At 38.4% G+C, this 12,778-nt stretch overlaps 1 protein-coding gene across 8 annotated transcripts in view; it reads left to right on the plus strand.

Annotated features, from left to right (window-relative positions):
- The window catches only part of SAMD4A (sterile alpha motif domain containing 4A), a 315,178-nt gene extending 303,903 nt beyond the window's left edge, over window positions 1-11,275 (plus strand). For 7 of the 8 annotated variants that reach the window (XM_001370362.4, XM_001370394.4, XM_056810967.1 and 4 more), the window contains 2 exons: window positions 5,535-5,618; window positions 11,063-11,275. In XM_001370362.4, the coding sequence (XP_001370399.1) occupies window positions 5,535-5,618; window positions 11,063-11,091 (113 nt within the window). In that variant the 3' untranslated portion in view covers window positions 11,092-11,275. Of the gene's footprint in view, window positions 1-5,534; window positions 5,619-6,950; window positions 7,078-11,062 lie in introns of those variants that run through there. The other variant, XM_056810968.1, reaches the window with a different exon arrangement.
- The last annotated feature ends 1,503 nt before the right edge of the window (window positions 11,276-12,778 follow it).

Raw genomic sequence — 12,778 nt, forward strand, 5'->3', positions numbered from 1 at the left:
CAAAGGAAAAAATTGAAGCTATCAAAAAATGTGAAAAAATGTACCAATTCAATAATAATAAAAGAAAACAAATTAAAACATCTAGATTGATAAAGATGATGAATTAGGAAAATGATAGTGGTAGTGTGGGAGGAGAGGCAAACTTATGCACCTTTGGCAGAATTGTGAATTGACCATTCTAGAAAGAAATTTGGAACAATGTTCAAAGCGGAAACTCGAAAATGCCAATCTAGTGGTTGCGAAGGGGGAGGCATGATATAGTCAGATATTACCCACTGTCCCCAAGGTCCTCCTGTAGAAGTAAGTAGTGACTCTATGGATTTGGAGTTAGAAGATTTGATTCAGATCCTATATGACCTTGGACAAATCAGTCAATCTCAGTGGGACTCAGTCTGCCAGTGAGGAATTCCCCTCTCCAGTGTAAATTACTACCAGCTCTGTACCCTACAAGAGAGCTGTCTGGGATAAGGAGAAATGAGGTATTACCCAGGGCTCACACAACCAACTGATAAGTGCCAGAGGCAGGACTTGAACCTTGGCCTTCTTGACTTTGGGACCGACTTTCTATTCACTTCTATGTCTTACATCTTGTCTGTAACAGAAGCTTTAATAAATGCTTATTGATTGACTGATTCTCAAATCCAACATGTTTTCTTGATAAATCCCTGTGGTCGATAGCACATGGAGCATAGTCCAAGTGAGATATCACTTAATTATTTATATTATTTAAACATCCTCATATATTGAATCCAATGTTTAACCTGAGGGGCTGGGGTGGTCCTGCCCAATTTCTCAATGACTTTCAGTAGGATCCCCACACAACCAAAGGAACCACAGCCTTGAGGTCTGGCCTGTTATGGAAGCTAGGTGATATAGTCTGTTTTCTGCTTTGTATAAGCAGTTAGAGATCTCTTATCAAATACAAGATTTAAAAGCCCACATTATTAGAAAACTCAGAGGGAGTTTTGACACTTGGATTCTATTGAGATTTAATTTTCTCAGAGCAGGTTGAAATGGGGGTTGTTGTGATTACATTCCTATCACCTCTTTCTGATCATTTAAGTGCTTCAAGAGGGGAGGGGAGAAGATGGGAAAGACCCGTTTTTCAATCTAAAAGAGCAACACAGCAGGGTTTGGTTGGCTTTTGGGGAAAGCACAGTTCTGCAGTTTCGAGCCTTCTTTTTTTGAACACACAACACCAGGCTTGGAAAATGGCATTTGCTATGTGTTGGCAAGAAATCCTACAGCTGAAACACTTCTCTCCAAATGTCGAGCATCTTTATTTATCCAAATCTCTCCACAGTGTTTGTTTAAAAGGGATATCTGGAGAGTAAACTAAATTTTACAATGAACATATGGATGGCTATAATTGCTTTTTTTTCCATATTTGTTAAAGGGCTATATATAAAATTGTGTGTGTTTCTGTTTCATAGATTTCACACCCTGTAGGGCTTCTAATTTTTGCTTGCATATGATTTTCACACGGACAGACCACAAGGCCAAAAGGATCAAGAGAGAGAAACTATAAGAGATCAACACCAAAAATGGTCCAAATAGGGAATCTCCATTACCTTACCACTCATCTGCCTCAAACTAATACATAATATTGATTATAAGACAGAAGATAAGTTTGTTTGTTTTTTTAAATGGTATAAGCCCCAAACTACTTGATTCACTAGCCAGAGCCCTCCCTAGTTAACTAAATTCTACTCTATCTCCTTAATTTGTCCTCAATTCTCTACTGTTTGACTTTATAGCTCTTAATACCCAAAGGGGATCTCTCCTTCCCAGTTTTATCTTTGAACTTTTTGATCTACTGTGTCCTGTCTCAGCCCCAAGACTTTCCTCAGAGACACATTCTGATATTGTAAGGTACATTTGTTAGAGGCACCATCCCCTTCTAGTTCCATTTATCTTAGAAATTCATTTGAGAAGATGGCCTCAGGATTTAAAAAAGATCCATTACATGGACATAGAAATGTCCAGTATTGTTTAACTTCTCTTTAGATAACTTTAACTTAAAAAAAAGAGTATAATGGGGGAGAGACCCAAAATGGATAGAGTAGTTTCCACTTTCCACAGGGAGATAGAGATCTCCCTGAATACCCACACATAATCTCTAGGTATTCTAACCTCAAGTTAGTGAGGGTGGAGTAGAATTACTTTCTCTCCCTGGGCCATTGCCCAAATGTCTTGGAGACAATTGATGTATAAAACCAGAATCTCTTTTATTATAAGAGGAGATACAAACTGAGGATCAGAACAAGGGGTCCCTAACTCTAAAGAATCTAGCTATTCACCCCACAACCCTCTATGTCCCTCTCAAGAGGGAGCCTTTGGGTCTTCCGGCTAACTTACCCCCTCCCTATTTCTATCTAGGTGTTCCCCAAAAGCTGACTAAGCTACCTATCTATGACCCTCAGTAGTTGGTTTGATTTAGTTCAAAAGCTGTCTCCAAAACCTGTTCTGATTGCTCTCAAATGGCTAAATCCACCCCAGGGGGTCTGACCCCTGAGGTAAAACCTCAAAGCCAGAAAGCACAGCAGGTATGGTCAGATCCTTTTCTAGATGGTCCCCAGTCAGAGAATGTCCAAAGATGATTTAGGGGTTTTTCCTTCTCCACAGTCAGGTTGAGGTAACTAAGCTCTGAGGAGATGCCTTCCCTCCTACAGGAAGTCACTCACTCTAGCAGTGGTCACTTCCAAACTGTTCCTCCTCTGCCTTCTGCTTGCTAAAAAAAAAAAAAAAAAACCTTCCCTAGAGTTCCTAGCCTGTGCATTAAAGACAGCCTTCCACTTCTCTTCCATCTTATCCTATCTCTATCATTTTCCCATTAAAAACTGTAGAGGCAAGTTGGTAATCTAGTGGATAGGGACTCCTCTTCAGTTCAAATCCTTTCTCAAATACTTCCTATTTATGTGACTCTGGTCAAGTCACTTAACTGCTGTCTGCCTCAGTTTTCTAAAACTGAAAAATGGAAATAATAGCATTACCTGTCTGCCAGGGTTGATATGGACCAAATGAGCTAATATTCTGAACCCTTTACAAAATTTGCAAAACACTATATAAATACTAGATATTATTGTTATTAAATGATGGTACTTCATTTTTGATACATTTGACTCAATTATCCATGATAATGGAACATAAGGACTTCATGAATGATTGGCATGTATACATTGTCAAATTTTCTCACTTTAGTCATTACTTTAATTCTTCTTTCCAGATCTTATATTTGGACTAACAAGAAATTTTACATTTTACATCTTAGGGTTTTACTTTCTTTCCTTGTCCCTGTATGCTCTCTGGTGGCAGTACAAAGAAGTAGTGAGAATACCTGAAAATGAAGGCAAGGGGAAGTTGGGGTAAATGGTAAAAAGAATGAGGAACCAGAAAGAGATCTTGGATAATTAACAAGTTGAATGATTAAGAATTAGCTCTAAATAACTTTTATATAAGATGTTAGCCAGCAGATACTTTCCTCCAGTTAACAGTTAAAGCACCAATCTGTCCAAGGTCAGATCTAGGACTTCAAATCTAAGCTGCCTGAATTAAAAGGCAGTGCCCTATCCTGTGGACTAAATTATTTCCCTGTTTTATTTCTCCTTCATTCACCATTGTAGGACTTCTCCACTTTTTTAAAAGTGGTTTTGGGGACAGGTATGTGGCTTATTGGGTAGAAAGTCAGGTTTAGAGATGGGAGGTCCTGGGTTCAAATGACCTCAGACATTTCCTAGACCCTGAGAAAGTCATGTAACCCCCATTGCTTATCCCTTACCACTTTTTACCTTGGAACCAATATACAGTATTGATTCTAATACAGAAGGCATAAGGATTAAGAAAAAAAGTTTTCCCCCTGCTAGGCAGGAAAAAACCCAGTCTCAACCCTGATTGACCTAGGAGTTCTGACCTGCTCTGATTTCTGACCAGGACCAGTCCCCCCCCCACCCTTAAACAACCTGATTCTCTCCTCCCCTTCCCTACCTCACCAAAACTGATGCCAAATATAGTGCAGACAACCCATTAATTTATTCTGTAGCCCAAAAAAATTGTTCTACTGCAGCTCAGAAACTCCCAAACCCAAGAGATCCACCAGACTCGGCTTCCCTAATGGATTTCAGGTGTGTACCACCATGCCCAGCTAAGAGACTTCACAATTCTTTACATCTACAGCTATCTCTTCTTTCCACTACTTGATCAATAAAACTTTTTTCAATATATTCAATATTCAAGTATATATTCAACATATAATCAATCAATTAACATTCATTTCCCCCTTGTAACAAATATACCCAGTAAAACAAAATAAATCCATCCATTTGTCATGTCCAAAAATGTATGTCTCATTCTGAAAACTGAGTCCATCACCTTTTTTTCAGGTCCTTAGGAATTGTGATTGGTCATTTCATGGATCCAAGTTCTTAATTCTTTCCAAGTTGTTAATCTTTATAATGTCATTGAACCTTTATTAACACATGGCACATGCCATGCTAAATGGTAGGGATAGAAAGAAGAAACAAAAGAAGCTCTTCCTCTTTAGGGTACTGTGGATAGAAACTATAGATGTTGTCAATAAAGTCTGATATCTCACCTCCTGAAATTGTGAAATGACATTGAATGAGCAATAGCAGAAAATATAAGATCTGTGTTAAAAGAGTTGTAGAGGGAGGAATATAAGGATTCAAAAGAAAGAAAAACCAACATGGACTGGAGTAGACCTCAAATGCTGCTCTTAGAGCTAGACTATAAAAAAATTAATAGGATTCAGAATCCTGCAGGTACTTGTGGCACACATTCCTTTTCTTGATTCCATTCTGATGAGCAAACTTTCCCTATCTGGTCAGTTGGAGTTGTGAAGTTCTCGAGTATTAAGTTTCCTGAAAATAAACTCTCTCAGTTAATCTTACTCAGGCTGACCTTGTGTTTTATCAGAGACTTATCCTTGATCTTGTGAGTTGAAGTCAAAGTCCCTGGTTTTAAATTGGATTATTTCCCTGAACCTCAGTTTCTTCATCTATAAAACAGAGATTGAAATACTTATGTTAGTTACCTCACAGGAAAGTGCCTTGTGAACTTTAAAGTACTATAGAGATGAGTATTGTTATTATTGTGACAACCCAACTGGCCTGAACCTGTTCATCTGTATCCTCAGAATTTTTCCATAATGGTTTTAGAAGTTGAAACCCTTCTATCCCTATTCCCAACTGGTCCTTCTGCAGTTCACACTTCCCATAGCATCATGCCTAGGATGCAGGCCCTTTATGAGGTAAATCTAGGGAGCAGTTACTGCCTCTGTTATGACTAGCTTATTTTAACCAAAGTTATCTACTCGTGCCTATATTGACCTCTATGTGCATAATAAAAGTATAGAGGAGAAAATAAGTTCTCTGCCTGACCTAACAGTGCTTCCCTAAGAATGCACAAGAAGACATGTTCATCAGAGAAGCTCCCACATGGCTAAGCCAGATTTTACATTATATAAGTTTAGACCATTAGATTGCTCATCATCAATGTAACCGCTTTGCCCTTTGCAGAGTTCCAGGTTCCAGTGACAGAACCTGACATCAACAACAGGCTAGAATCCTTGTGCCTCAGTATGACTGAACACGCCCTTGGGGGTGAGTTTCTTTCTTTATCCACTGGTAGCTGAGAAAAAATGAATGCTCTTGACAACCCTTGGTTCACAAATATGCCCTTTGGTCCCTGAGGAGGGAGGATGGGGAGAAGGGGATATTGGGAGGGAAGAAGGGGACTCATTTGGGGACACGTTAGAATGATTCCTATCACCTCAGTGGACTCTCTTGACTCCTTCCTTTTTTGAAAAATGAATTAATTGCTGTGAGAACTAAGTTGTCCACCCCAGCATCTCAAACCAATGCCACCAAACCCATCCTAGATTTAAATCACTCTAGTGCTCTGAGCAGCCAGAAAAGGCAGGGGAAATAAGGAGAGGTATTCTAGTGAATTGAATTTCTTTTATTCCAGATTCTAGTCCCCTTTGTGGACAAACACACTTCATTAACAGTAGTAAATAGTGATAAAGAAGCACCTTAACAAATTTCATTTCCATCTTAAAAGTTCCAAGTTAATAAACTTGGAACTGGGATCCCCCAATCTATCCTTGACAAGGAAAGTTGTATTATGGAAAGTACATTAATAGTCTGCTATTTTTCAGTGGCTGAACTCAGCAATGTGATAGGCTCTGGAATACAGAACAATAACCCATATGTGGAACTAACAAAATGAACTGTGTCTTTCCACCAGCTATTATGTTTCCACAACTGACATGCTACACTATCACAGCCACCCTGGTAGAAATTTCCTCCATCTACCTCCTACTAAATGGGTTGCAGTAGGTAGGTCTCCATTCACATAGATCAAAAACACAAACTCAACTGCTTCTTCCCCAAGGGAAGATTGGTGGAACTAACAAAGCAAATGTCCTTTCTGCTCTCCTAATGGAGAATTCTTATGGAATCCTCCAGGATCTCATCACTATATACCATTTTCCTCCCAATCAAGTCCAACAGTTGACTGACACAGGGCCCCAGTATCAAAGACAATATTTCTTCTCTTGTGGCAGGGAAGATGGCAGATATATCTGTACCATCCAGGTTGTTGCTCTAAACAGACATTGACTAACATGGCCTATGGGCCAAATTGGTTACCCATTTGCCTGTTTCTATGGAGCCTGCAATAAAAACATCTTAAAGTAGATATTTAAATAAAGTTCATATTTTAAAATGTAAAAATTACTCTTAGATCATATATTGTTCAAGAATAGGCAGCAGCCTGGCTTTGATCTGCAGGTCATGGTTTGCTATTGCTTGTCCTAGAGAGAAAGCCTTTTCTATAGACATCTCAGCTATCGATTGACATAATAGTCAATGTTTTACCCCTGGTGCCTAAAATAGGACACTCATTCTCCATCCTGACTTCATGTCCCCCAGAGAGCTGGTTCTGAGCCAAGAGCTTCCTTGGGAAATAATGGGGACAACATGAGTCTGAAGAGCAGGGCAAGAATTGGGTCCACAACATCTTTGTCCCTAGTTCATATTGAGGCAACATGGGTTAAGAACCTGGTAGGTTTTTCTTTAAATTATTGTTGTTTAAAGCAAACTCAATTTTTTAATATTGTCTCAATCTCAACATGTTGGGGAGCATCTGCTAATGGGAAGGGGAGGTCTAGTTCCCTAGACCAAGGAGGCAGGGCTGAAGTGTTTATTCAAATCCTGAGCATTTCCTGTGTAAGTCTGAGTCTCAGTAAGAGCCTTCCCTCACAAGATTATATTTATAGATTGAATAATTAGCATTTTATTTGCATCCTGCTCCTAAGTATCAGCATTATTAATTGCCTATGTTATCATTGACAGTACTGTCAATTTTTTGATGAAGAAAAAGGTGTCTGATTAAAACTTTTTGTTTTTAATCCATGATGAATGAGAAAACCACTCAGAAGCAACATTTTTGCTACTAATTTTCATCTAGTCATTTAATCTTTCTTAGCCACAGTTTCCTTATCTGTGAAATGAGGATAAAAACAATACCTTTCTCACAGGATTCTTGTAAAGATCAAGTGAAATAATATATGTAAACCACTTTGCAAACTTTTAACATATTACTTAAATGCTAACTATTATTATTAGTTATCTTCTCAGGAATCTCTCCTAATGAGAAGCCATGGGAAAAATTTCCTAAACTGAGATGAAAAATTCAATTCAGGGCAGGTTTAGGGAGGAAGAATGGTTTGCCCTCTTTCCATAATCAGTCTTTCTCTGGATTGTGAGCCCTCTGGAAGTAATGATGCCCTTTCTTTGCTAGAGACAGTTGTAGAAGGATTGATTTCAGTTTTGGTGAAGAGAAAAGCTATATAGCCAGGGAAACAGCTCACTTAATCCAGTTTAGACTCTGCCTCACCTATCCTAAATTAAGGGATATTATTGCTAGAGTTCTCAACAACCAATAATTCATTCTAGTAGCCAAGTCATTAAAAGGGTCCTCCATTTGGCTAACATAACCTTCAGCTACCTTTTTGAGCCCATTTTCTCTTTGGTTTTATAATCCCTATTTATTTTCTCTCTTCTTTTTTCCTTTCCCCTTTCCCATTCATCCATTCAATTTTCCTTCCTTTCTTTTTTCTCTTCCCAACCAGACTCATCAAGAATATAATTGAATAGAGGGAAATGAAGGCTTTAAAGAGAGAGGCAACCTTGACATATTACTCATAGCAACATATCATGGGCTTTGTTGTTAGTATCCCATGGGATTAAGATTTTCATCAGTCACATTAGGATACTGTCTTCTTTTAATAGCCCTAAGTATAAAGAAGAGCCCAAGCTCAATTTATCTGTTCTGAGGCTCCTACAGAAAAGCAACTTTACCCAAGGCCTACTAAACTGTGGTTCTTTGTTTCTGGAAGTTGCAGCTCACTCATAATGTATGGAGACGCTTATATTCAACTCTTGATTATTCTGGTGCTGTTTAACTAGGTTATGGGTAACCTAGGTCCCTTCCTTCTCTTTTAGCTATCATTCTTCCTCTCCCTTGTTCCTGCTGCTTATCTCGTGACCATTTGTCTGCTGGTCAGCACTTCTACTCTCTGTGTTTGGAGTTGGAAAATTGAAATTGTTGGTTGAAATGGGATTCAGGGATTACTCTGTGCTTTCCCTTTACTACTCACAATTTCCAATGAATGCTATGGACTATTCAGAATTCTCTAGTGGCCCCCTGGAAACCTACAGTGACTTTTACTTTGAGAAACTAGGCTTAAATATAGAACATATGACATGAACCAAAAGATTTTCTTCTTAGTCTAAGGATTGGCATAAGGATGACTCTTGACTTTGGTCTCTCTAATCCAATCACCTCAACATAGTTATTGTTGTTTTAACAGTATTCAGAAGATAGGAGGAAAAGTTTATTTCTATCTCTAGTCCCTCTAAGGCAGGAAGGCATTGCCTTAAAGCTCTGCTTCATGGAGAAAGCTTGAAGAGCTCAAATATGAAAATAATTAATAAGGATCTGTCAGTAACCACAGAATCAAATAAGAATCAGAACCAGGGATTGTCTGGAACCAGCTAGCCTACTTGCCAGAAATGATTGTTAAAGATTCAATATGTATATTTTCATCCCAGAAATCAGCAATCACTACAAATCAGAGTTGACATATATTTTGTTGATTGACTAGACTTGAGAAAGTTTTTATAAGTGTAGATTAAACTTAAAAGACTGTGTGCATACATTCCCACTCTCCTCCCCCAGACCGATTGTTAAATATTTACCATCATATTCCTTTATTTCTCTATAAACATTGCTGAAGCTCAGTAGGAACCAAGAAAGAAGGCTCAAGGAATGGAGCCATTATGAGATTAGAGGCCTAGGGACCATAAACTAATGATAATAATACCTGGCATTTATTTCATTTGAGCCTCACGATACCCTCCAAGCAGAATGTTGATCAGACTAAAGATAGGACTCAATGGTAGAAAGAATGCCAATTTAGAGTCAGAGGGCCACTTTAGAGTCAAGAGTACACATTCACCTTACTACAATGAACTTGTCTCTGACTTTAGGCAAGTAAGTGAAAGTTACTTCTCCTAAATAGGCCTGAGTATCTCATCAATAAATTAAGATGGTTGGGTCAGATCCTGTGATAGGTTACTTGCAGATTACTTTCTGCCACAAAAATCTACCACAATGAAGAAATTATAGCAGCAAAACCCTATTTTTTTTATTATGCTTAAGTACAGGTTCAGTATTCCGAGAAATAGCCCTAAACCCAGATTAAGATGCGAAGAAGGCTTTTTTGTAGACAAAATTATGTCATAGAGAAAATTTTTGTCACACATAACAAGCTAATGCATCCTCTTGGGCCAGAAAAGTTAAAAACTTATTTAAAATCTCATATATGCTCTAAGGAAACAAACCTAGTTTTTAAATAGTCTATAGATAAACATAGGCAGGTTGCCAATTAAAATACATTTAGAGGGTTCATAAAAGGCTGACTTGGTGGAGGAGATTTATATGCCTCAAAGAGATAACCAAAAAGCTCAGAGACAAGAAGAATCCCTTCACTAATAGCTAAATCACCTTGTGAAGGAAGCTCAGAACTCCCTTTTGTCATTTCCCCTCTATCATTCCAAGTGTGTCAAGCTATTTAGCCAGGCAAGGTAATATTAATAGGAAATAGGCTTCAGTTAGTCAAAATGTTCCAGAAGTATAATAAAACTGAATTAAAGGAAATTTTAAAAGTTCCTATCACAATCTTATACTAAGGACACAATGGCAATTATAATCTATTTCTGTGATCCTCCAAGGTCCTAAAATGTAATTTCTTCAAAAAAAATAAAGGAGAAATCTTCATGTATCTAAAATACATTTGCTATCTCTCTTATAGATTATTTGCTCTCCCTCCTCAAAATGCCTCATCTGAGAACTACCACTTTAGTATGCTAGAAATACTACCAAATAGATTGAGGGTCCTGTCACCTTTCTTCTTCATGGTCCATGGCAAGCAGGATCACTTCTCTCTCCTCCCTGAAATTTGTCCCTATCCTCACTTCACATCTAACTCCTCCTCTATTTTGTAGAGATCAGAAGGCTTCTAGACTAATCAAGTTACTAATTGTTTCCTCTATGCCAGGCACTGTGCATTGAGATACAAAGAAAGATTAAAAACAACCTGTACCCTCCAAGAGCTCACATTCTAATAGAGAGGACAATATGCAAAAAAAAAAATGTACAAAAATAAGATAATGGGATAATTTGAAGATAATCTCAGAGGGAAAGTACTAGCACTAACATCTTCTGTCTTTATTTTTTTAAACGCTGGAGATAAAAATCCAGAATAATTACTCATTTTAAGTTACCCCTATCCTTAATTTTTCACTGAAACCCAATCCTGTTTAAAAAAAAAAAAAATCCATAGACACATCCTTTCCCATCACATGCAAAGAAGTGAATGATGTATTCTAAACACATTTGCCGCCATTCAAGAGGTCACCTAGTGTCTGTGTGTATGTCTGTACTTATTTTTCTTGGTCTTTCTGTGTTCTTTTTTCAGATGGGGTTGACCGAACCTCCACTATCTAGAAACTGAAGGAGTTAGTGACCGCGCTGGCCGTGAAATCGACTGCTGCGGGTCCAGTGTCAGCCATCTTCAGACTTGCACAGGATCCTCTGAGATACTTTGCAACCTTTTTTTTTTCCTGGTCCCTCTCCCATTTTGATTTTGTGAGAGCGTAGGTCGTCCTTGTAAACATATCATTAGACCCGGGATTGATTATTTTGTCATTTATTACATCAAGAGAAGAACATCGATTAGAATGGGTTGGTGGGAGTGTGGAGGAGGAGGGAGGGTGCACAAGGGAGAAGTGGGTCTGGTAAGGGAAGAACCAAGCAATTTCCCAGATGAATAATGAACAGTTCCAACAGCAAGAAAAGAAATATAAGGAACATGTCATTGGGAAACAGAAGACCCTGGCCTCAGGGGGAGTCCCTGTAGAGAAGAGAGCCTGGCTTCAAAATCAGTCAAGATGCATGTGACCAAAGCAAAGTGGTATCTCACAGCTTCACCTTTCATGTCTCTCATTGATTAGCTTTTCCTGAGGAGGCTCCAGCCTGAACCAGAGATGTAGGGTCACTCAGGAAAGGGAGTTAAAAAGGAGACATTTTCCTCCAACTAAATTTCAAGATAAACTTCAATTTGTGTATTGTTTACATAATAACAAACCTAAAGGGTACATATGTAAAGATGTCAGTTAGGGCTTCTTATATTGTTGTAAAGGATTTTTATTCTTGATGATGATGTGAGATGTTTTTCTCTCTATTCATTTTTAAAATAGCAGCAGGATTGCATTTTTATAAATGGCTGCCAAGCTCTGCTTCTAGGAAAGATGGACACTGGCATGTAGAACTGATGGGGGGAGGGGGTTGTTTTTGGTTTTTTTTTAACTTTCAAGTGCAGAGATGTAGGTTGATGAGAAGGCTGGGGATGTAGTCTGAAGGGACGGCAAAGTGGATGATGAAAAAAATGGTGTGTCATGTGATCAATGGTATATGGCTTCTCATTTCACAAGGTGATTTCTAAAAGATGCTGCACCCTTACTGTCATGGATCTGCTTCTTCCTTCTATTCACTGGGCCCCATATGATCAAACTCCTATTACATTATATATATATATATGCATATATATATATATAATATCCCTTAATCCCTAAACCTACACACACACACACACACACACACACACACACAGAAATTCTCTATAGGCTATTAGCTTAAGGAAAATATCTCTCACACTCAAAAGTGATATTCACCTAAAGAGGGAAGTGAAAAAGAGAATTTGTACTTTCCCTGTGGACATACCATGAACATGTAGACAAAGAGCATATTGCCAAGGATGAAGAAATCTAGCTTGAGTGATGGGACACAAGCCTCGTAGTTAGTGATCCCTTCACTCAGTCACTGCTGATGAAGAAAAAGGACTTTGAGCCATTGGAGAATGGCATAAGTTGACTGCTGGATGAAGGGTGCAAATGGGGACATCATTTTCAAAGGAGGTCTTAAGGGAAAAAAGATGCCTGTGCTTACCATTTCCATACTTACAAGCACAGAGAGTCCCCTGCTTTTGTGATGTTGTTGCAGGTAGGGATGGTAGGGACTAATATAGAGAAGAGAGAAATTGTATGATTATAATGAATACCTGTAAGGTAGCAAGGTTTAAATCAGGGATTTGCTGTGATGCTGGTTGATCTCTCCACACACACAGAAGAAAGAT

This window comes from Monodelphis domestica, chromosome 1 (assembly GCF_027887165.1).
Source record: "Monodelphis domestica isolate mMonDom1 chromosome 1, mMonDom1.pri, whole genome shotgun sequence".
In the NCBI taxonomy this organism is placed as follows: Eukaryota; Metazoa; Chordata; class Mammalia; order Didelphimorphia; family Didelphidae; genus Monodelphis; species Monodelphis domestica.